This window comes from Nycticebus coucang, chromosome 20, assembly GCF_027406575.1.
Source record: "Nycticebus coucang isolate mNycCou1 chromosome 20, mNycCou1.pri, whole genome shotgun sequence".
NCBI classification, from domain to species: domain Eukaryota; kingdom Metazoa; phylum Chordata; class Mammalia; order Primates; family Lorisidae; genus Nycticebus; species Nycticebus coucang.
In genome coordinates, this window is record NC_069799.1 from 40,771,582 (window position 1) to 40,793,183 (window position 21,602).

A 21,602-nucleotide genomic window follows, 5' to 3' on the forward strand; every position below is an offset into this window, starting at 1 on the left:
TGTCATCTCCTAGCAACTTTGATGCTTTCTAACAGAGAGATCCCCACCAGCAAAAAACAATACCTCCACTCCCCTGGACTCAACCCTGCTACATTTTCTAGTTAGCAAACAACTCTGTCCTATAAGTTAGTATAATTTTAGAAACTTTACCTCATTTTACTAAGAGTCACTGTTCCTTGTGACTTAACTCAAAACGGTCCTGGAAATGAAGTAAGCCACTAGTTTCTATTAGGAGTGGGAACAGAACTACAGGAACTAAAATAAATTTTGAAGGCAGTCTGTGTGTGAACTCACCTGGAGGAACACGAGTGATTTCTAACCTACTTACACTAATACTTTGAAAGAATTATTAAGCACTGGGTTTATAAAAAGAACTAGAAGATTCATTTGCATTGCCATTCCCTTGGAAAGCAAATGTCTTTGACAATCCAAAAGTTACAAATCTTTTACCCCTGGCAAGAGAACCTGTGTGCTGAGCATTGGTGCAGTGCTCCTAGTACAATGGGTAGAAAGTAGAACGAAACACACACCTAAGAAACAATAGCACACCACAGAGTGTAGAGCTAATTGCTCCATTTTATAGCAATGAATATCACAGAAGTACAGAGTGGAAAGATCGGTATGGGCCTGAACAGTAAGTGAAGGCTTTGTGTACAAGCTGGAGCTTGAGCCAGCCCTTGATTTGACCCTGGATAACCTCAGAACAGAAGTGAGAAACCAGAGCACAGGAAACCAATATGCAGCCCAAGGGGCAAATTCAGCCCATCTTCCCCTGAGTAATACCCTCCCCCTAGAGTTTAGGGGGAAAGAAAAAGGCCACCTCACATGGAACCAGGACATTTAACAACTACTAGTTAAAAGGCACTGGATTTAACCTACACATGTTCCTAGCACAAAAAGCAACTCTGTATGAAATACAAAAAGGCACCCACCTTCATGCTGACTAGTACCAAAGATACCCCTTTCCCTACACCACTAATTCTCAAACTTTTTCACCTTAAGACATCTTTATTCTCTTAAAAATTATTGACAACTGGGTGGCGCCTGTGGCTCAGTCGGTAAGGCACTGGCCCCATATTCCGAGGGTGGCGGGTTCAAACCTGGCCCCCGGCTGAACTGCAACCAAAAAATAGCTGGGCACTGTGGCGGGCGCCTGTAGTCCCAGCTACTCGGGAGGCTGAGGCAAGAGAATCGCTTAAGCCCAGGAGTTGGAGGTTGCTGTGAGCCGTGTGACGCCACAGCACTCTACCGAGGGCCATAAAGTGAGACTCTGTCTCTACAAAAAAAAAAAATTATTGACAACCCTAAAGAGCTTACGTTTGTGACTTAGTTTAAGTAGAGTACTGATAAACATTTAACAGTCAGATCTTGGAAGGGGGCACCCTGATTTGTTGCCTTTGCTGATACGCGTATTTGCCATGTAATTATGGCCATTTCAAGCTACCAATGGACAGAAGGTTGGAAAAATATGATATAAATGACTTTCACAAGCCAGTACAACCCAGTTTCAGCACATCAGTGGTTATAATCTCCTGATATTTACCATGTTAGAAATTAAAGTTGAGATTTTTTTTTTTTTTTTTTGAGACAGAGTCTTATTTTGTTTTGTCGCCCTTGGTAGAGTGCCCTGGCGTCACAGTGCACAGCAACACCAAACTCTTGGGCTCAAGAAATTCTCTTGTCTCAGCCTCCCAAATAGCTGGGACTACAGGCGCCCACCACAACGCCTGGCTGTTTTTTAGAGATGGGTCTTGCTCTAGCTCAGGCTGGTCTCGAACCTGTCAGCTCAGGCGATCCACCCACCTCTGCCTCCCAGAGGGCTAGGATTACAGGCGTGAGCCACCATGCCTAGCCAAATTGAGAAATTTTTTAAATAGTAACTCATTAAAAATAACAAGAATAAATCCATACATGCTAACATAAATAATATTTATGAAAAATAATTACATTTTCCAAAACAAAGTGTAAGAGAAGGCTGACACTGTTTTACATTTTTTACAAGTTCTTTTGATGTCTGGAATAACTGAGACAGGGAGATTCTCCTATCTACTTCAGCAATGACTCTGTTACGACCTGTTGTGTTAGTTGACATGTGAAGAAAATTTGCCTCACGCAGACATGTGATTAGAAAAAAGAGGAGTATTATAATAGCTTTTTCAGAAAAACACAAACATTATTCTTTGTTAAAACACCAAAACTCAACGAATGGTTTCTTTCTTTTCTTTTCTTTTTTTTTTTTTTTTTTGAGACAGAGTCTCAGCTGTCACCCTCAGTAGAGTGCGGTAGCATCATAACTCACAGCAACCTCCAACTCAGGTTCAAGCTATCCTCTTGCCTCAGTTTTTCTGTGTTTAGTAGAGACAAGGTCTTGCTTTTGCTCAGGCTGGTCTTGAACTCGTGAGCTCAAGCAATAGACCAGCCTCAGCCTCCAAGAGTGCTGGGATTACAGGCATGCGCCACCATGCCCAGCCAAATAGTTTCTTTCTTTCCATTTTTCTTTTTTCCTTGAGACACAGTCTCACTTTGTTGCCTGGGCTAGAGTACAGTGGCATACTCATAGCTCACTGCAACCTCAAACTCCCAGGCTCAAGTGATCCTCTTCACTCAGCCTCCCAAGTATCTGGGACTACAGACACATGCCACTACATCCAGATAATTTTTAAACTTTTTTGCATACCCCGGGTCTCACTATGCTACCCAGACTAATCTCGAACTCCTGCCTCAAGCAGTCCTCTCACCCTAGCTTCCCAAAGTACTAGGATTACAGGTGTGAGCCAACACACCAGCCTGAAAAGTAGTTCTTTTTTGTTGCTGTTATTGTGTTGTATAGTTTTTTGTTTTTTTGTTTTTTTTTTTCAGAGACTGGGTCTCCCTCTTTGCCAGGCTGGAATACAGTAGTGTAATCAAAGCTCACTGTAACCTTCAACTCCTGGGCTTAAGCAATCCTCCTGCCTCAGCCTTGAGAGAAGACAGGACTACAGGCACACCCTACCACATCTGGCTAATATTTTTATTTTTTTTAGAGGCAGTCTCATTATGTTGCCTGGATTGGTCTTGAACTCCTGGACTCAAGCGATCCTCCCACTTTGGCCTCCCAAAGTGCTGGAGTTATAAGGCATAATAAGCCATTACTCTCAGCCAAGTGGATATTTCATAAAGGTAAGCTGCGACATGGAATCTGAAATCATATCAGTTACATTAAAATTCCTTGATCTATTTTGTATGGTGTTTTTTGTCATTGTTTTTTGAGACCGAGTCCCACTCTGTTACCCTAGGATAGAGTGCCATGGCATTAGCCTAGCTCACAGCAACCTCAAATTGCTGGGTGCAAGTGATCCTCCTGCCTCATCCTCCTAAGTAGCTGGGGCTGTAGGTGCCTGCCATAACTGCCAGTTAATTTTTTTCTATTTTTAATAGAGATAGGGTCTCATTCTTGCTCAGGCTGGTCTTGAACTCCTGAGCTCAAACGATCCACCCGCCTTGCCCTCCCAGAGTGCTAGGATTACAGGCGTGAGCCACCAAGCCCAGCCTATCTTCTACTTTGAATATCTTTCACCCACGCAAACTTTTGTCACTCCATGCAGTAGACATTTGGGGAATCCTGGCTCTCTGACTCAGAGTAATCTCCTAGATGCTGACACTGACATCTCATACCATACCATCTATCAGAAATCACTGTAGTGAATCCCCACAACCTTATCAAAAACTCTACAATTACTGGCAAGCTTACAACGGTTAATGCAGGTTTTCCACATTTTAAATTTTGGGCTTAAAAGCTTGACTTTATACCATTGAAAATAAACACTGTCAGTTGTTTTCCTTGAAGTGACAGGCTCACTTCATTTGTCTTTGAGAAAATGTCAAGTTTGAATAGCCATAGTTTGCCAATTAGTCATTCTTTTGAGAAAAATTCTGCTGTGGAAAAACACGGAGCTAATTTATCTTGCCACTCAAACAATTACACAAGTGCTTTTCCTCCACAACACCATGGTTTTTCAGCACAGAGCAGGACTTCCTGTGAGCACCCCACTTCATGATAACATTACAACAACATGTACTCAGGCTTGAGATTTAAGGCAACTGATAATGTCACTTGTACTGTTTCATCAAGGATATTCTTGTGAGAAATTGACTTTTGTTGTTGTTGTTGTTGTTGTTGTTAACTGCAAACGAACGGCAGTGAAGGATATGACTAGTAGAGTCTGGTACCATCGTCTTGATTGATTCGAGCTAAGCCACCAACAGTTTACACACCTTCAGTGTTTTTGCACAATCGGTGCAAATGTTAACACAGAGAAAAAGAAAGTAACATCTTAGCATTGGTGTAAAAACAGTTTTGTCCTAGAAAACCTCCTGAAAGGGTACTCAGAATCTCCCCCTTGGGCTCTGCATACCACACCTGGAAAACAGCCCTCTGCAAATATAGCGCCCACACCCTGGCTTTCAGCTTAGAGAATAGAGTGATCAAACCGGCTGAGATTTCAGCTCCAATATACAGCCAAAATAACCATATCCTGGACCCTGACAGAGCGTTCCTGTGTCAGGCAAAATATAAATTATACTTTATAACTCAAATAAAGCAAAAGGAAAAATGGCCAAAGATTTTAAACAGAAAGACAAGAAGTGACTGTCCAGCTTCCATCACATCAGTTTAGGAAAGAGGGATATAAATTTATGCTTGTCAGAGGATGCTGTGTTTCGAGGCTCTTCCCTTTACCTCCCAGCGTGTGCACAGACAAGCTAGAGGAACATGAGGAGGGTATAGATCCTTGATTTTCCTTGCCTTATTTATTTATTTAGAGACAGAGTCACACTTTGTTGCCCTGGGTAGAGTGCCATGGCATCATAGCTCACAGCGACCTCAAACTCTTGGGCTCAAGTGATCCCCTTGCCTCAGTCACCTAAGTAGCTGGGACTACAGTCGCCCATCACAACGCCTGGCTAGTTTTTCTATTTTTTTTAGTAGAGACAGGGTCTTGCTTCTGCTCAGGCTGGTCTCTAATTGCTTAGTTCAGGCAATCCAACCACCTAGGCCTCCCAGAGTGCTAGAATTATAGGCATGAGCCACTGTCTCTGGCTTCCTTCCCTTTTTATAAAGTGCAGTCACATGGCTAGATGGTAGAAAATTTTAAGACATTTTCTCAAATCAAAAGACTAATTTTTATAATTAAGGAGCTTTCAAAAATACCTTGTCAGATACCTGCAGTTCTCAATTTTTTACTTTAAAAAATAAATAAAATTCTGAAGACAATGAACTTGAAACTATAGGGGTGAAACCCAAGAGTACTACAAGTATTCTCACAATCTGCACATTTGGATCAAGGTGGCAGGTAGGGCCCACATTCACTTTCTGTGGGGAAATGTCTCAGCTTCAAAAATTTCAGATTGTTTTTTTTGAAGAACTGAAAAACAATTCAACAAAGATTCATGGGCTTTTGATAGGTCCAGATCATGCTTTAAGTTGCTTTAACTATCTTTCAAGTATAATTGTTAGACTTTAGAACAATAGTTCTACTAAAAATGGCTTAGTGTGAAGAATACGTTCTGCGGAAAGAGAGCCGCACCCACTAACACAAAGCGTAGTCCTGCAGTCTGGAGATGACTTACATAAACTCTGTAAGTACCACGAAACTTCTGTATGTCCAAACTCTGCGCAGGACAAAAATTCATGAGACAATCTTTCCATTAAACTGCTACGATGAAGGCTGAGAACCCACACAAATGACACACCCTAGAATTTGGGTTCAGCTGTATCCTTTTAAAGAAGAGATATGGAGAACACTTAGAGATCTAAAAATAGATCTGCCATTCAATCCTGTAATCCCTCTACCGGGCATATACCCAGAAGACCAAAAAGCACATCATAACAAAGATATTTGCACCAGAATGTTTATTGCAGCCCAATTCATAATTGCTAAGTCATGGAAGAAGCCCAAGTGCCCATCAATCCACGAATGGATTAATAAATTGTGGTATATGTACACCATGGAATATTATGCAGCCTTAAAGAAAGATGGAGACTTTACCTCTTTCATGTTTACATGGATGGAGCTGGAACATATTCTTCTTAGTAAAGTATCTCAAGAATGGAAGAAAAAGTAGCCAATGTACTCAGCCCTACTATGAAACTAATTTAGGGTTTGCACATGAAAGCTATAACCCAGTTACAGCCTAAGAATAGAGGGAGGGGGATAGAGGGAAGGGGATTGGTGGGATTACACCAGCGGTGCATCTTACAAGGGTATATGTGAAACTTGGTAAACGGTCTGTAAAGCTAGTGAATGATGCCCCATGATCATATCAATGTACAGGGCTATGATTTAATAAAAAAAAAAAAAAAAAGTTACCCTTACTGATAAAAAAAATAGATAAATAAAGAAGAAAACCCTTAGATCTGAGAACTGTCATTCTATATTTGCTCTGCTTTTGCCAAAACTGTGCTTTTGCCAAAACTGCTAAGTGACCAGCATTATGCCTATAACTCTATTAGTCAAGTTAACAAGTTAAACTTTGCAATTATTATTCATTAAAAAAATTCATATGGCTCCCTACCCTTGCCATCTTAGCATTATTATCATATCATTCTATATTTCATGGGCTACACTGAATATATGACTGCCCACAAAGGAGAGTATGGTAAACAGATGGCAGAGAAGGGGCAGAGCAATGATTTAGTCGCACACTCAAGTGTCCCCAAAAGCAGGTCAATGAAGCAGCATTTTTTGTTTTTTGAAAGACATTGGCTCAGTTTTAGGCAGGCTAGGTTTAAAGCAATAGTAGGGCAATCAAGTAGAAATGTTTAACAGGCAAGGAGAGTTATGGGATGGATTACTGGGTTATAGCCCAGACAGGAAATAAAGATTCAAGTAATACTGACAAAGAAGAATCTATAAAGAATATTATAGGCGGCGCCTGTGGCTCAAAGGAGTAGGGCGCCAACCCCATATGCCGGAGGTGGTGGGTTCAAACCCAGCTCCGGCCAAAAAAAAAAAAAAAAAAACGAATATTATAATTACTTTATTTGTAATCAAAGAACAAGTAGGGTTCTAAAGCAGCTCTGGAAACAGAAAGGAATTAGTTAAAAAGTCTTACCTAAAAGACACTGTTCTTACAGGGAGACAAACTCAAGTTCACTTGAACCATAATATGAATGTCCTATTTATGAATTAATTCATTCTTTCATTCACTGAGCAAATATTTACCCAGAGCCTGCCAAGGACCAGTCTAGACAATTGAAATACAGCACTGAGGGCGGCGCCTGTGGCTCAGTGAGTAGGGTGCCGGCCCCATATACCGAGGGTGGCGGGTTCAAACCCAGTCCCGGCCAAACTGCAACAACAAAAGAAAAATAGTCGGGCGTTGTGGCGGGCGCCTGTAGTCCCAGCTGCTCGGGAGACTGAGGCAAGAGAATCACATAAGCCCAAGAGCTGGAGGTTGCTGTGAGCTGCGTGTGACGCCATGGCACTCTACCGAGGGCGGTACAGTGAGACTCTGTCTCTACAAAAAAAAAAAAAAAAAAAAAGAAATACAGCACTGAACGAGGAAAGTCTCTGCCCTCCCAGACCAGAAGGAAACAGAAAAACAAACAAACAAAATAATAATAATCGTGGGGGGGGGCTTAATTCATAAAAAGGAAGACAAAGCAGGATGAAGGACTCAAGAGTGACAAAGGAGGGGGAGCAGGGAGGGAGGCTGTTTTTGTCATAGAACTTCTCAGAAGAGGAACATTGTGCAAAAAGCTTTAGTGAAGGGAAGAAGACAGTCACAGAAAGATCTACAAATATATTCATCACATTCCAATCATGAAGTAGACAAAGGCTGAAAAAAACAAAATAATAAAACATGTATTTTTATGAGGCTTTAAAAGAGTGTAGGATGAATTCACAATAGACATAATTTACCTTTTTTTCCAGATCCCCTGACGAATAATCCTGTTCTATAGGATGCCTGAAACATAGATTATGCTGATGCCACCACATCCACTGAACACCCCACTACAGACAGTACCTTATCTGAAGTAAGTTAAGATGATGCAACTAACAGCCTCACTGGGCTTTGCAATTTAAAACAAATCCTATAGTGACACTTATAACTGGGAAAACCTCACAATGTAGTAACACAGCATGTAATTAGCCCCTACTAGACCAGCTCCAATCCATCGCTAGGTCCCCTCGGGATGGGGTTATGATGTCATAGTGGCCGCAGATGTCACAGAGCTACTAGGTCTGCATTCAACACAGTTCATAAAGGAATTAAAAATGTGAATTCACAATATAGCAGACTGCTCTTTCAATTCTGCTGCCTGAGAAATCAAATCTGTATTACCTAGTTTGATTTCAAGGATTACAATGAAAATCCCTAACAAACAGAAAATCGAAAACTATCTTTGATTTCTGGATATTAAGACAGAATTCTCTAAATACCTTGTTTCTTCTGCAGAAGGAGAAGTGTTTAAAAAAATACTTCAAGTATTTTAAGGTGGAAAACAAGAAAATAACATTGTATGTTGCCTGGGTGCGGTGGCTCACATCTGTAATGGAGACTGAGGCTGATGGATCACTTGAGCTCAGGAGTTCAAGACCAGCCTGAGCAAAAGCAAGACCCTGTCTCTACTAAAAAAATAGCTGGGCATTGTGGCAGCCAGCATATATTTATTACTACTATTTGCTAACAATGGACTTTCCTACATAATGCTCTCTGGAGCATTCAATACTGAGGACTTGTGTACTACAGGTGATAAATGGCAGAGTGATTAAAGAAATCTGAAGCCTGATTGCCTGGGCTCAAATCTTGGCTCTGACTTTTACTAGTTCTGTGATCTGAAACAAGTTGTTCAGATTCTCTGTGCCTTACTTACTGAGACAAAAATAGCACTTTACCTTAAAGTTGTGAAGAGTGAGTTAATGTGTGTAAAGTATTTAAAACAGTACATGCTGAATATTCAGCAAATGCTCACTTTTATTATTCCTGTTACATTTCATTTAAATAATGTGGCTAAGAAAGTAGAGCTTAAATAATATATGTATAGGTAGATATATTAAACCCTCTGATCTGGAAGGATTAAAAGCTTCCTCCAAATGGAGGCAAGGAAAGAACAAACCAAAGAGCTACATAAAGTAGAGTCAGAATCAGAATCACAGTGGTTACAGCGCCAGCCATACACACAGAGGGTGGCGGGTTCAAACCCTGCCAGGGCCAGCTAAACAATGACAACTGCAACAAAAAATAGCCAGGCGTTGTAGCGGGCGCCTGTAGTCCCAGCTCCTTGGGAGGCTGAGGCAAAAGAATAGCCTAAGCCCAAAAGTTGGAGGTTGCTGTGAGCTGTGACGCCACAGATCTACCAAGGGCGACATAATGAGACTCTGCCTCAAAAAAACCAAACCAAAACAAAAAATAAAAAACAGAATTATTTTGGCATAACATGGCCTGACCAAATTGCATCCTTAAGTTTTTCAGTTTCAGTACAATGATCAGAGTTCACAAATAGTAATGTCTAAGAATTTAGCTCCTTAAAAAAATTACAATGAAGTTTGATCTTACCATGAAATCTGAAAGGTAGTTATAAATTATATTTTAGGTTTTCAGGGCCAAAGTGGACTGAAGGAACTTTTGCACTGTTTTAACATATCTAAAAGAGATCTAAAGTACCTAAATTTAGGAGCATAAAACTTACGACTTTAAATAAGTTCATGACCTCATCTTAGGAGAACTTTGCTCATGAAACTATAAATTAGCTTCTCTTCTCTACAACCTCTGGAGGCCTATTAAGCATAGTAAGCAGATTTATGTTACTTTAGAATAGATTCCTAAAACAACATATTTTTAAACCAGCATAAGCCACTTCATTTTAAAGCCTACTAATTACAATTTTAAGATTGAGGCAGGCTGCTACAGTGATAAAAGCAAATATTAAAAAAAACAAAAAAGTGGGGCGGCGCCTGTGGCTCAGTGAGTGGGGCGCTGGCCCCATATACCAAGGGTGGTGGTTTCAAACCCAGCCCCGGCCAAACTGCAACATAAAATAGCTGGGCGTTGTGGCGGGCGCCTGCAGTCCCAGCTACTTGGGAGGCTGAGGCAAGAGAATTGCCTAAGCCCAGAAGCTGGAGGTTGCTGTGAGCTGTGTAACGCCATAGCACTCTACTGAAGGCGATAAAGTGAGACTCTGTCTCTAAAAAAAAAAAAAAAAAAAAAAAAAAAAGCAAACATTTATTACACTCATACTTTTTATTTTTTGAGTCTCACTCTGTCACCCTGGGTGGAGTGCCACAGGGTCATAACTCACAGCAACCTCAAACACTTGGGCTCAATCAATCTTCTTGCCTCAGCCTCCCAGGTAGCTGGGACTACAGGCACCCACCACAATGCCCAGCTATTTTTTTAGAGACTGAGTCCTGCTCAGGCTGGTCCCAAACTCCTGCGCTCAGGCGATCCTCCTGCGTCAGCCTCCCAGAGTGCTAGATTACAGGCATGAGCCACTGTGCCCGGCCTATTGCATTCATATTAACCAAAGCCAAAGGCTGCGTTTGCGCTTCCCACAAATCATCTCATTTAAACTAGGAAAATAGTATTTTTTTTTTTTTGGTAAAGAAAGCAAAGATCAAATAATTAAGTCTTACTACTTAAAATTAAAAATATTAATACTTAATCTAGTTTTTAAAACATCGTATTAAAAAAACCTCATACCACTACTTTTAAGTAAACAAACTAAATGTTAATTCAAATTGAGTATACATGTATAAATTAGGGTTCCTTATTCTAAGCACAAAGTAGTAAACAAGTCCTTAGAGAAGAAAGTTCTAAGAAGGACAGACCTGGGAGACCATCTGGCAGCAGGTGCCATGGTATATAAACATGTCCCAACACGAGACCAGCAGGGTGGCTCTCCTCTGTGATCCCAGCTGAGGCAAGGCAGGTGGATCGCTTGAGCTCAGGAGCTCGACCAGCCTGTGCAAAAGTAAGACCCTGTCTCTACTAAAAACAGAAAAATAAGCAGGGCCTTCTGGTGGGTGCCTGTATTTCCAGCTACTTGAGAGGATTGTTCAAGCCCAGGAGTTTGAGGTTGCTGTGAGCTGTGATGATGTCATGGCACTAAACCCATGGTGACAGAGTGAGACTGTCTCAAAAACAAAACAAAACAACAACAACAAAAGCATATCCAACACCAAATATACACACCTTATTACTATTCGGTATTTCATTTTACTTTCTGGCAGGTGTGGTTTGTAATGCCCCAAACAAATGTTTGATCTGGCTACTGGGTAAATCAGCAAGATGGATGCAAAAACAAACAAAAAAAAATTCCTGATTTTCGAATCAAGTACGCTACATCTGGCCTGCCCTGTGGCTTCTAAGAAGCCCAGTTTCCCTTGTACCACCTGAAGCAATTTGTTTAAAGATAGTAGATTCTAGGCTGCTTTTAGTAAAGGATGAGAGCTGCTTCCTAGAGTGTGTGTCTCATCCTGACAAGCAGAGAGATAAGCTGATGAGTCGGAGAAAAAGAATGGGCTAAAAAAACCATATGCGGGCTGGAGATGTTCCTTTTCTCCTTTGTTTTTAAATCAACAGATAAAGGGCGGCACCTGTGGCTCAGTCGGTAGGGTGCTGGCCCCATATGCCGAGGGTGGTGGGTTCAAACCCAGCCCCGGCCAAACTGCAACCAAAAAATAGTCAGGCGTTGTGGCGGGCGCCTGTAGTCTCAGCTACTCGGGAGGCTGAGGCAGGAGAATCGCCTAAGCCCAGGAGTTGGAGGTTGCTGTGAGCTGTGTGAGGCCACGGCACTCTACCGAAGGCCATAAAGTGAGACTCTGTCTGTACAAAAAAAAAAAAAAAAAAATCAACAGATAAAATTGTATCTATCATGCACATAATGTTTTGAAGTGTATCTACACTGTGGAATAGCTAATTAACAAATGTATTACCTCACATAGTTATTTTTGCTACAAGAATCCACTATCTTTGCATTTTCCAATAAACACATGTTGTCATTAACTATGACCACCGTAACATATGGTAATAGATCTCTTGAACTTATTTTTCCTTACTGAAATTACGCAGTACATCCTTTAACCAGCATCTCCCCATCCCCACCCCCCAGCCTCTGTAACCACCATTCTACTCTCCACTTCCATGAAAACAGCTTTTTTTAGATTCCACATGAGTAAGATCATGTGGTGTCTTTTTATGTGCAATGTCCTCTAGGTTCCTCCATGTGGTTGCAAATGACTGGTGGGATTTCATTCTTTTTATGGCTGAATAGCCATCACATATAAAGACCACATTTTCTTTGTCCATTCATTCATTGACAGGTTGATGCTCTATCTTGGCTATTACAAATACCACCACAATAAACATGGAAGTGTGGTTATCTCTCTAACTCACTGATTTCATTTCCTTTAAATATAACCCCAGAAGAGGAATTGCTGGATTCTCTACTGGTTCTATTTTTAGTACTTTGAGGAATCTCTGGAGATACTGTTTTCCATAATGGCTACACTAATTTACATTACCATCAACCAACAGTGTATAGGTGTTCCCTGTTCTCAACATCCTCAGCAACACCTGTTATCTTTTGTCTTTTTGATAATAACCATTCTAACAGAAGTGAGGTGATATCTCATTGTGGTTTTGATTTTTTTTTCTTTTTTTTTTTTGAGACAGAGCCTCAGCTATTGCCCTGGGTAGAGTGCCGTGGCTTCACAGCTCACAGCAACCTCCAACTCCTGAGCTCAAGTGATTCTCCTGCCTCAGCCTCCCAAGTAGCTGGGACCACAGGCGCCTGCCACAACGCCTGGCTATTTTTTGGTTGCAGCCGTCATTGTTGTTTGGCGGGCCCGGGCTGGATTCCAACCAGCCAGCTGAGGTGTTTGTGGCTGGCGCCTTAGCCGCTTGAGCCACATGCACTGAGCCTGTGGCTTTGATTTTAATTTCTAAGATAATCAGTGGCCAGGCGAAGTGGCTCACGCCTATAATCCTAGCACTCTGGGAGGCCAAGGCAGGTAGACTGCCTTAGCTCACAAGTTTGAGACCAGCCTGAGCAAAAGCAAGATCCTGTCTCTAAAAACTAGCCAGGCTTCGTGGCAAACGCCTGTAGTCCCATCTCCTCAGGGGGCTGAGACAAGAGGCTCTCTTAACCCAAGGGTTTGAGGTTGCTGTGAGCTATGATGCCATACCACCCTAATGAGGGCAACAAAGTGAGACTCTGTTTAAAAAAAAAAGGAAAGATAATTAGTGATGTTGAGCTTTTTTTCATACAGTCAGTCATGCGCCACACGATGACATGACAGACCACCCATATGTCAGTGGTCCCATAAGATTATAATGGAGCTGAAAAATTCGTATCTCCTTGGGCCATTACAGCCAACCTAACATGGCAGCATAATATATTTCATGTTCGTGGTGATGCCAAGGTAAACAAGCTTGCACTTCCAGTTGTATAAAAGTATAGCACATACAATTATGTACATTACATACATTTGATAACATTAATAAATAACCACGTCACTGGTTTATGTCCTTACTATACTATGCTATCTATACTTTATATTTTATAGAGTATACGAATTCTACTTATTTAAAATAATCTTAACTGTTAGCTCGGCGCCTATAGCTCAAGCGGCTAAGGCGCCAGCCACATACACCAGAGCTGGCGGGTTCGAATCCAGCCTGGGCCTGCCAAACAACAATGACAACTACAACCAAAAAAAAAAAAAAAAAAAAAATAGCTGGGTGTTGTGGCGGGCGCCTGTAATCCCAGCTACTTGGGAGGGTAAGGCAGGAGAATCGCTTGAGCCCAGGGGTTCGGGGTTGCTGAGAGCTATGATGCCACGGCACTCTACCTAGAACAACAGCTTCAGACTCTGCCTCAAAAAACAAACAAACAAAAACAAACATTAATTATGTAGTTTCTTCTTTGACTAAGATTCAGAGATTGGTGTGGTTCATGCCTATAATCCTAGCACTCTGGGAGGCCTAAGTAGATCGCCTGAGCTCAGGAGTTGAAGACCAGCCTGAGCAAGGGCGAGACCTCATCTGCACTAAAAATAGAAAGAAAAGAAAAAAGGTGTAGTGGCAGGCACCTGTAGCCGCAGCTACTCAGGAGGCTGAGGCAGGAGGATTGCTTGGGTCCAAGAGTTTGACTTTGCTGTGAGCTATAATGACACCACAGCACTCCACCTGGGGTGACAGAGTGAAATTGTCTCAATACAAAAAAAAAAAGATTCAGAGATTATTTTCTTGACCTTATTTTGTTCTTTGTTATTACAAACTTGTCAGTTCTAAACTGCTAAAGAAATTAGATTTGGAAAACACAGAGGCTTTGGGAAATTTCTACTTCATTGAATATTGTGATAGTGTCTTCATAGTTCTCTAAAGAAATGTGAATTTTTGGAGCTCTATCAGAGATAAAACTCTAGTGATTTTCTCAAAAGGCATAGGAGAAAAAAGCCTGTTTAGGGTATAGAATGTATTAGGCACAGACAAAATAAGATGATGATGACGAAAACAGAAGTAGTTCAGGAAAAATATTTGCCTTTAAATAGGTAGTCTCTGTTCACAAGCAGACTTCTAAAATAGTATAATAATAAGTACTTCTAAAAATAATGAGTATAGGTGGCTCACAGCTATAATCCTAGCACTTGGGAGGCCAAGATGGGTAGACTGCCTGAGCTCACCAGTTCGAGACCAGCCTGAGCCAGAGCAATATCCTCTCTAAAAAATAGCCAGGCATTGGGCGGCGCCTGTGGCTCAGTCGGTAAGGCGCCGGCCCCATATACCGAGGGTGATGGGTTCAAACCTGGCCCCGGCTGAACTGCAACCAAAAAATAGCTGGGCGTTGTGGCGGGTGCCTGTAGTCCCAGCTACTCGGGAGGCTGAGGCAAGAGAATCGCTGAAGCCCAGGAGTTGGAGGTTGCTGTGAGCTGTGTGATGCCACGGCACTCTACCGAGGGCCATAAAGTGAGACTCTGTCTCTACAAAAAAAAAAAAATAGCCAGGCATTATGGCGGGCGCCTGTAGTCTCAGCTACCTGGGAGGCTGAGGTAAGAGGATCACTTGAGCCCAAGAGTTTGAGGTTGCTCTGAGCTAAGATGCCACGGCACTCTACCAAGGGTGACCAAGTGAGACTGTCTGAAAAAAAAAATAAAAGAGTATAAGTATATCAAACAACAACAAAAACTACAAGCCAATATCCCCGATGAACAAAGATGAAAAAATTCTCAACAAAACACTAACAAATCAAATTCAACAACACATTAAAAAGATTATTCACCACAATCAAGTAGGATTCATCCCAGGGATGCAAGTCTGGTTTAACTTATGCAAATCAGTAAATGTGATATATCACATTAGCAGAAGGAAGGACAAGAACCATGTGATCATCTCAATAGATGCATAGAAAACATCTGACAAAATTCAATATCCCTTCATTATAAAAACTCTCAATAAACAGGTAAAGAAGGGATGTACCTCAACATGATAAAGGCCCTATATAGCAACTCATAGTGAATGGGACAAAGTTGGAAGCTTTTCCTCTAAGAAAGATCTAAAACAATCTATGGCCACTTCCATTCAACATAGTACTGGAAGTTCTAGCCAAAGCAATAAAAAGCATCTAAATTGGAAAGGAAGAAGTTAAAAGGTATCTGCTTGCAGCCAACATGATTTTATATATAAAAAACCTTAAAGACTCTACCAAAACTCATTAAACCTAATAAATTAAAGAAATCAAGAAAACAATTTTATTTGCAATAGCTATAAAAATAAAATATTTAGAAATAAATTTAACCAAGGAGGTGAAATATCTCTACGTTGAAAACTATAAGATACTGGCGGGCGGCGCCTGTGGCTCAACAGAGTAGGATGCTGGCCCCATATGACAGAGGTGGCGGGTTCAAACCAGCCCCAGACAAAAACTGCAAAAAAAAAAAGAAAACTATAAGATACTGATGAAAGAAATTAAAGAAGACATAAATAAATGGAAAGATATCCCATGTTAATGGGTTGGAAGAATTAATATTGTTAAAGTGTCCATACTTTTTGGTCTACAGATACAGTACAATCCCTATGAAAATCCCAATGACATTCTTCATACCGAGTAGGGGAAAAAATCCTAAAATGTATGTGGAACCACAAAGCCCCTGAATAACCAAAGTAATCGAGTTAAAAGAACAAAGCTGAACAGATCATACTATCTTACTTCGAAATATAATACAAAGATATTGTAAACAAAACAGTATGGTACTAGATAAAAATAGACATGTAGACCACCGGAACAGAATAGAAGGCCCAGAAATAAAACTATGCTTTTACAGCCAACCTGTCTAAAAGATACCAAGAACACACAGTGGGAAAAGGACAGTCTCTTCAATGAAAAGTGTTGGGAAAACTGGATATCCACATGCAGAAGAGTGAAATTAGACCCTTATCTCTCACCATATACAAAAATCAACTCAAAAATGGATTAAAGTTTACATGTAAGACCCCAAACTATAAAACTGCTGGAAGAAAAACAGGCAGAAAGCTCTATAACATTGGTCTGGGCAATAAATTTTTAGGTATGACCTCAAAAGCACAGGTGACAAGAGCAAAAACAGACAAACATAGTTACATCATATTAAAAAGCTTCTGTACAATAAAGAAACAGTCAACAGAGTGACAATCTTTAGAAAATAATTTGCAAACTACACAGCTAATAAGGTGTTAACTATATATAGAATATATAAGGAATATATAAGGAACTCATCTCAATTACAAGGAAATGACCCATTTTTAAAAACGAGCAAAAGACTTCAATAGACATTTCTTGAAAGGAAACATAAAATTGGCCAACAGGTACAGTCATGCATCACTTAACAACAGGGATATGTTTTGAGAAATACGTCATTAGGTGATTTCATTATGCAGACATCATAGAATACACTTTCACGACCCTAGATGGTATAGTCTAGCACACACCAAGGCATGCACTGGGTGCACTGTGCTGTAGCCTACTGCTCCTAGGCTGCAAACGAGTATAGTACGTCATTGTGCTGAATACTGAATGCATTGTAACACAATGGTAAGTATTTGTGTACCTAGTTTTTCTTTTCTTTTTTTTTCTTCTTTTTTGAGACAAAGTCTGACTCTCTTGTTCTGAGTAGAGTGCCATAGTGTCATAGCTCACAGCAACCTCAAACTCCTAGGCTCAAGTGATCCTCCTGCATCAGCCTCTTGAGTAGCTGGGACTACAGGTACCTTCCACGACATTGGCTAGTTTTTCTATTTTTAGTAGATATGGGGTTTCACTCTTGGTCAAGCTGGTTTTGAGCAAGGTCTGGAACTTCTGAGCTCAAGCAGTCCTCCACCTTGGCCAGTATTTGTGTATCTAAACTTAGGAGAGGGACAGTAGAAATACAAAAGATAAATGCCCTATGCAAGATACACTTGTATAGAGCATTTATTGTAAGTGGAGCTTGCAAGACTAGAGGTTGTTCTGGGTGAGTCAGGTGGTGAGGGAATGTGAAGGCCTAGGACATTGTATATACGACTATGGATTTTGTAGACATTGTACACTTAGGCTATGCTCAATTGAAAAATTTCTTCATTAGCTGGGCGTTGTGGTGGGCGCCTGTAGTCCCAGCTACTCGGGAGGCTGAAGCAAGAGAATCACTTAAAGCCCAGGAGTTGGAGGTTGCCGTGAGCTGTGTGAGGCCATGGCACTCTACCGAGGGCCATAAAGTGAAACTCTGTCTCTACAAAAAAAAAAGAAAAAAGAAAAATTTCTTCATAACAAATTAAGTGTAGCTTACTATAAATTTTTTACTTTTTAAATCTTTTTGACTTTCTTGTTTTTGTGAGACAGAGTTGTGTTTGTTGCCCAGGGCAGAATGCTCACAGCAACCTCAAACTCCTGGGCTCATGCCATCCTCCTGCCTCAGCCTCTCCATAGCTAGAACTAGAGGTACCCACCACTACACCCAGCCAGTTTTTCTGTTTTTAGTGGAGATGGGGTCTCACTCTTGCTCAGGCTGATCTTGAACTCCTGAGCTTAATGGATCCTCCCACCTCAGTCTCCCAGAGTGCTAGGATTATAGGTATGAGTCACCATTCCTGGCCTTTGGACTTTCTTTGTAATACAATATAACACTTAGCGCACACTTTGTACAGCTGTCTAAAAATATTTTCTTTCTTTATATTCTTATTCTATAACTTTCTATCTATTTAAAAAAAGCTTAATTTTATTTTTAAAATGTTTTTGTGAAAAACTAAGACACAAACATACACATTACCCTAGGCCTGTACAGGTTCATCATCAATATCGCTGGCTTTGACCTCCACACCCAAGTCTATACAAAGGTCTTCAGGGCCAGTGACAGACAGGAGCTGTCATCTCCTATGATATATCAATGTCTCCTGGAATGCCTCCTGAAGGACCTGCCTGAGGTTGACTACAGTTAACATTTTTTTTTTTCTTTTTTTGAGACAGAGCCTTAAGCTATCGCTCTGGGCAAGAGAATCACCTAAGCCCAGGAGTTGGAACTATGTGATGCCATGGCACTCTACCGAGGGCGACAAAGTGAAACTCTGTCTCTTAAAAAAAAAAAAAAAAGAATGAATTCTATTTTCAAGCACTGAGTTTTCTTGAATTGAGGAAATACATATAATAATGAAGATTTAGCATTTATTAACAAAAACACTCTCAATTTTTCATCACACTTTTGTTCATTTTTACAGATAATTGAATACAAATGTTAAATTTAAAAGATTAAAAAAAACAAAAAGGCCATGGAAAAGAGCCAGGAGAAAAAAATACATAAAAACAAAGAAAAACAGAGGGAAAATCAATAGTAAAATGGAAACTTTTGTTTCAAAATCTTAAGAGGAACATTTTCTCCTTCAATAAAACTGGGCGGTGCCTGTGGCTCAATGAGTAGGGCGCCGGCCCCATATGCCGAGGGTGGCGGGTTCAAACCCAGCCCCGGCCAACTGCAACAACAACAAAAAAAAAATAGCCGGGCGTTGTGGCGGGCGCCTGTAGTCCCAGCTGCTCGGGAGGCTGAGGCAAGAGAATCGCGTAAGCCCAAGAGCTGGAGGTTGCTGTGAGCCGTGTGACGCCACGGCACTCTACCCGAGGGCGATAAAGTGAGACTCTGTCTCTACAAAAAAAAAAAAAAGTCACTAAACTAAGGGAATTATCCTATTGAAGCTAAAAAATAAGATTCAATTAATCACTGAACTTAAACCAGATCTATTTCACTGAAAGTAACTATATCACGCCAAGCTAACAAGCTACGGACTATCTTTAATGTACAAACACGACGTTGCTGACTTAGGAACAACAGTGAATGCTGCTTGCAGTTTTACCTTTGTTTTTCACTCTTCGTTTCGTGATAGCCATCTACATCCTTCCTGGGCCTACTACGCATTTAAGATCAAGTTGATAGATTTTTGGCATAGTTGGGGAAAACAATGAGAAATTCCACTCCAAATTTCCACCAGGTTGAAAAGAAAATTTATAACTCATCACATTTCCAAGTACCCCTTGTTAAATCATCCCATTTCAGGCCCTCACTGTTTGCTAGGCCTGCTTTACCCGAGGAGCTCCTTATGGAGAGAATAGGAAAGATTAGCAGAGTATAATCTCTGAACAGCATTCCCCAGTGGCTTTCTCTGCTCCCCTAGTGTCTCCTTGCTTCCAAAAATACACAGGTCCTTGGAGAGGTTATATTTTATATTGGAGCTAATTCTCTCAAGACAGTATTCTGACCTTCCTATCTCCAGAGTTCCCTTCTAGCTCTGTGACTCCTGTGATTCTGCTCCTTTTATCTTTTCTTTCTCTCTTTGCTGAAACCTTGAGAACTGGGCATTTACAAAGAAGAGGTATGGAGCTTAGTGAGTAGAGGCGTCATGCTCAAGCCTACAGGCTTCATCAGCAACTATAAGGAATTACATTTCAGAAAGTCAGATTTAAAGTACATCCTTTCCTGGTTGGGCACAGTAGGCTCATGCCTGTAATCCTAGCACTCTGGGAAGCCAAGGCAGGTGGATTGTTTGAACTGAGGAGTTCAACACCAGCCTGAGCAAGATTAAGACCCCCGCCTGTACTAAAAATGAAAAACTGAGGCAAGAGGATCGCTTGAGCCCAGGAGTTTGAGGTTGTTATGAGCTATGACGCCACAGCACTCTACCCAGGGCAACAAAGTTAGACTCTGTCTCAAAAAAAAAAAAAAAATAATAATAAAGTACATCCTTTCCAGTGGCTCCACTGAATGACCCTCACCCACCTGGCTCTGCATGACAGAGTTACCAGTTCCCAAGACACTTGGAACAAGAAAAGTTCAAGGTGTCTACTCTGCTGCTTTCAGAGTAGATCCACATTTGTGAGATAAATGGGGAAAGGTGATGAAGGATTTCATCTTAATACCAAAGAATTATACTTCGTTTTTATTAGGTATGATAATGACATTTGGTTATATAAGAAAATATCCATAATTATTATTTTTTTTAGACCAGAGCCTCAAGCTGTCGCCCTGGGTGGCGTGCTGTGGCATCACAGCTCACAGCAACCTCAAACTCTTGGGCTCAAGCAATTCTCCTGCCTCTGCCTCCCAAGTAGCTGGGACTACAGGCGCCCATCACAGCGCCCGGCTATTTTTTGGTTGCAGCCGTCATTGTTGTTTGGTGGGCCCCGGGCTGGATTCGAACCCGCCAGCTCAGTTGTATATGGCTGGCGCCTTAACCACTTGAGCCACAGGCGCCAAGCCAATGTCCATAATTTTTAAAGAGTTACATACCCAGAAGTAAGTAGGAATAAAATGACATGATATCTGAGGATCTGCAGAGCTGCTTAAAATACTTCAATGAGAATAAGAAAAAAAGAAGGTAGATGAGGCAAGTGCTACAGAATTTTTTTTTTTTTTTTGAGATGAGGTCTCACTATGTTGCCCAGGCTGGAGGGCAATAGCTATTCACCAGAGCAAATAGCATGCTACAGACTTGAACTTCTGTGCTCAAGCATCCTGCTGCCTGTCTTCCATGTAGCTGGGACTACAGATAAACACAACAGCACCTGGCACAATCCTTCTGTTCTCAGACGGAGGCTGAGTCTGCCACCCGGGTAGAGTGCCCTGGCATCACAGCTCACAACAACCTCAAACTCCTGGGCTCTAGCAATTCTCTTGCCTCGGCCTCCCAGTGTGCTAGCATACCCGCCAAGTAAAATTTTGATAATTATTAAGTTCATATACATGTCTATACATAAAGGGACTATTATTCTACTCTTGAATATGCTTGAAATCTTTTGAAACAAGTTTTAAATTCCCATTACCAATTTTAAAATTTTATTATTTCCAGAGGACATATGTTCTTTATTTTAAGACTATGTGTATAGTGCTGGTCCCACATACCAAGGATGGTGGGTTCAAACCCGGCCCAGCCAAACTGCACTAAAAAAAAGCCGGGCACTGTGGCAAGTGCCTATAGTCCCAGCTACTCGGGAGGCTGAGGCAAGAGAATTGCTTAAGCCCAGGAGTTGAAGGTTGCTGTGAGCTGTGTGATGCCATGGCACTGTACCAAGAGCCATAAAGTGAGACTTTCTCTCTACAAAAAAAAAAAAAAAAAAAAAAAAA

At 41.1% G+C, this 21,602-nt stretch overlaps 1 protein-coding gene across 26 annotated transcripts in view; it reads right to left on the reverse strand.

The window, feature by feature from the left end:
• Positions 1–21,602, reverse strand: part of CREM (cAMP responsive element modulator) — a 96,089-nt gene that overhangs the window by 40,613 nt on the left and 33,874 nt on the right. For 3 of the 26 annotated variants that reach the window (XM_053572443.1, XM_053572442.1, XM_053572441.1), the window contains exon 1: positions 7,902–7,979. The exons of 22 other annotated variants lie outside the window; for them this stretch is intronic. In XM_053572443.1, coding sequence (XP_053428418.1) covers positions 7,902–7,979 — 78 coding nt within the window. Of the gene's footprint in view, positions 1–1,153; positions 1,244–2,779; positions 2,812–7,901; positions 7,980–21,602 lie in introns of those variants that run through there. One more of the 26 variants, XM_053572430.1, reaches the window with a different exon arrangement.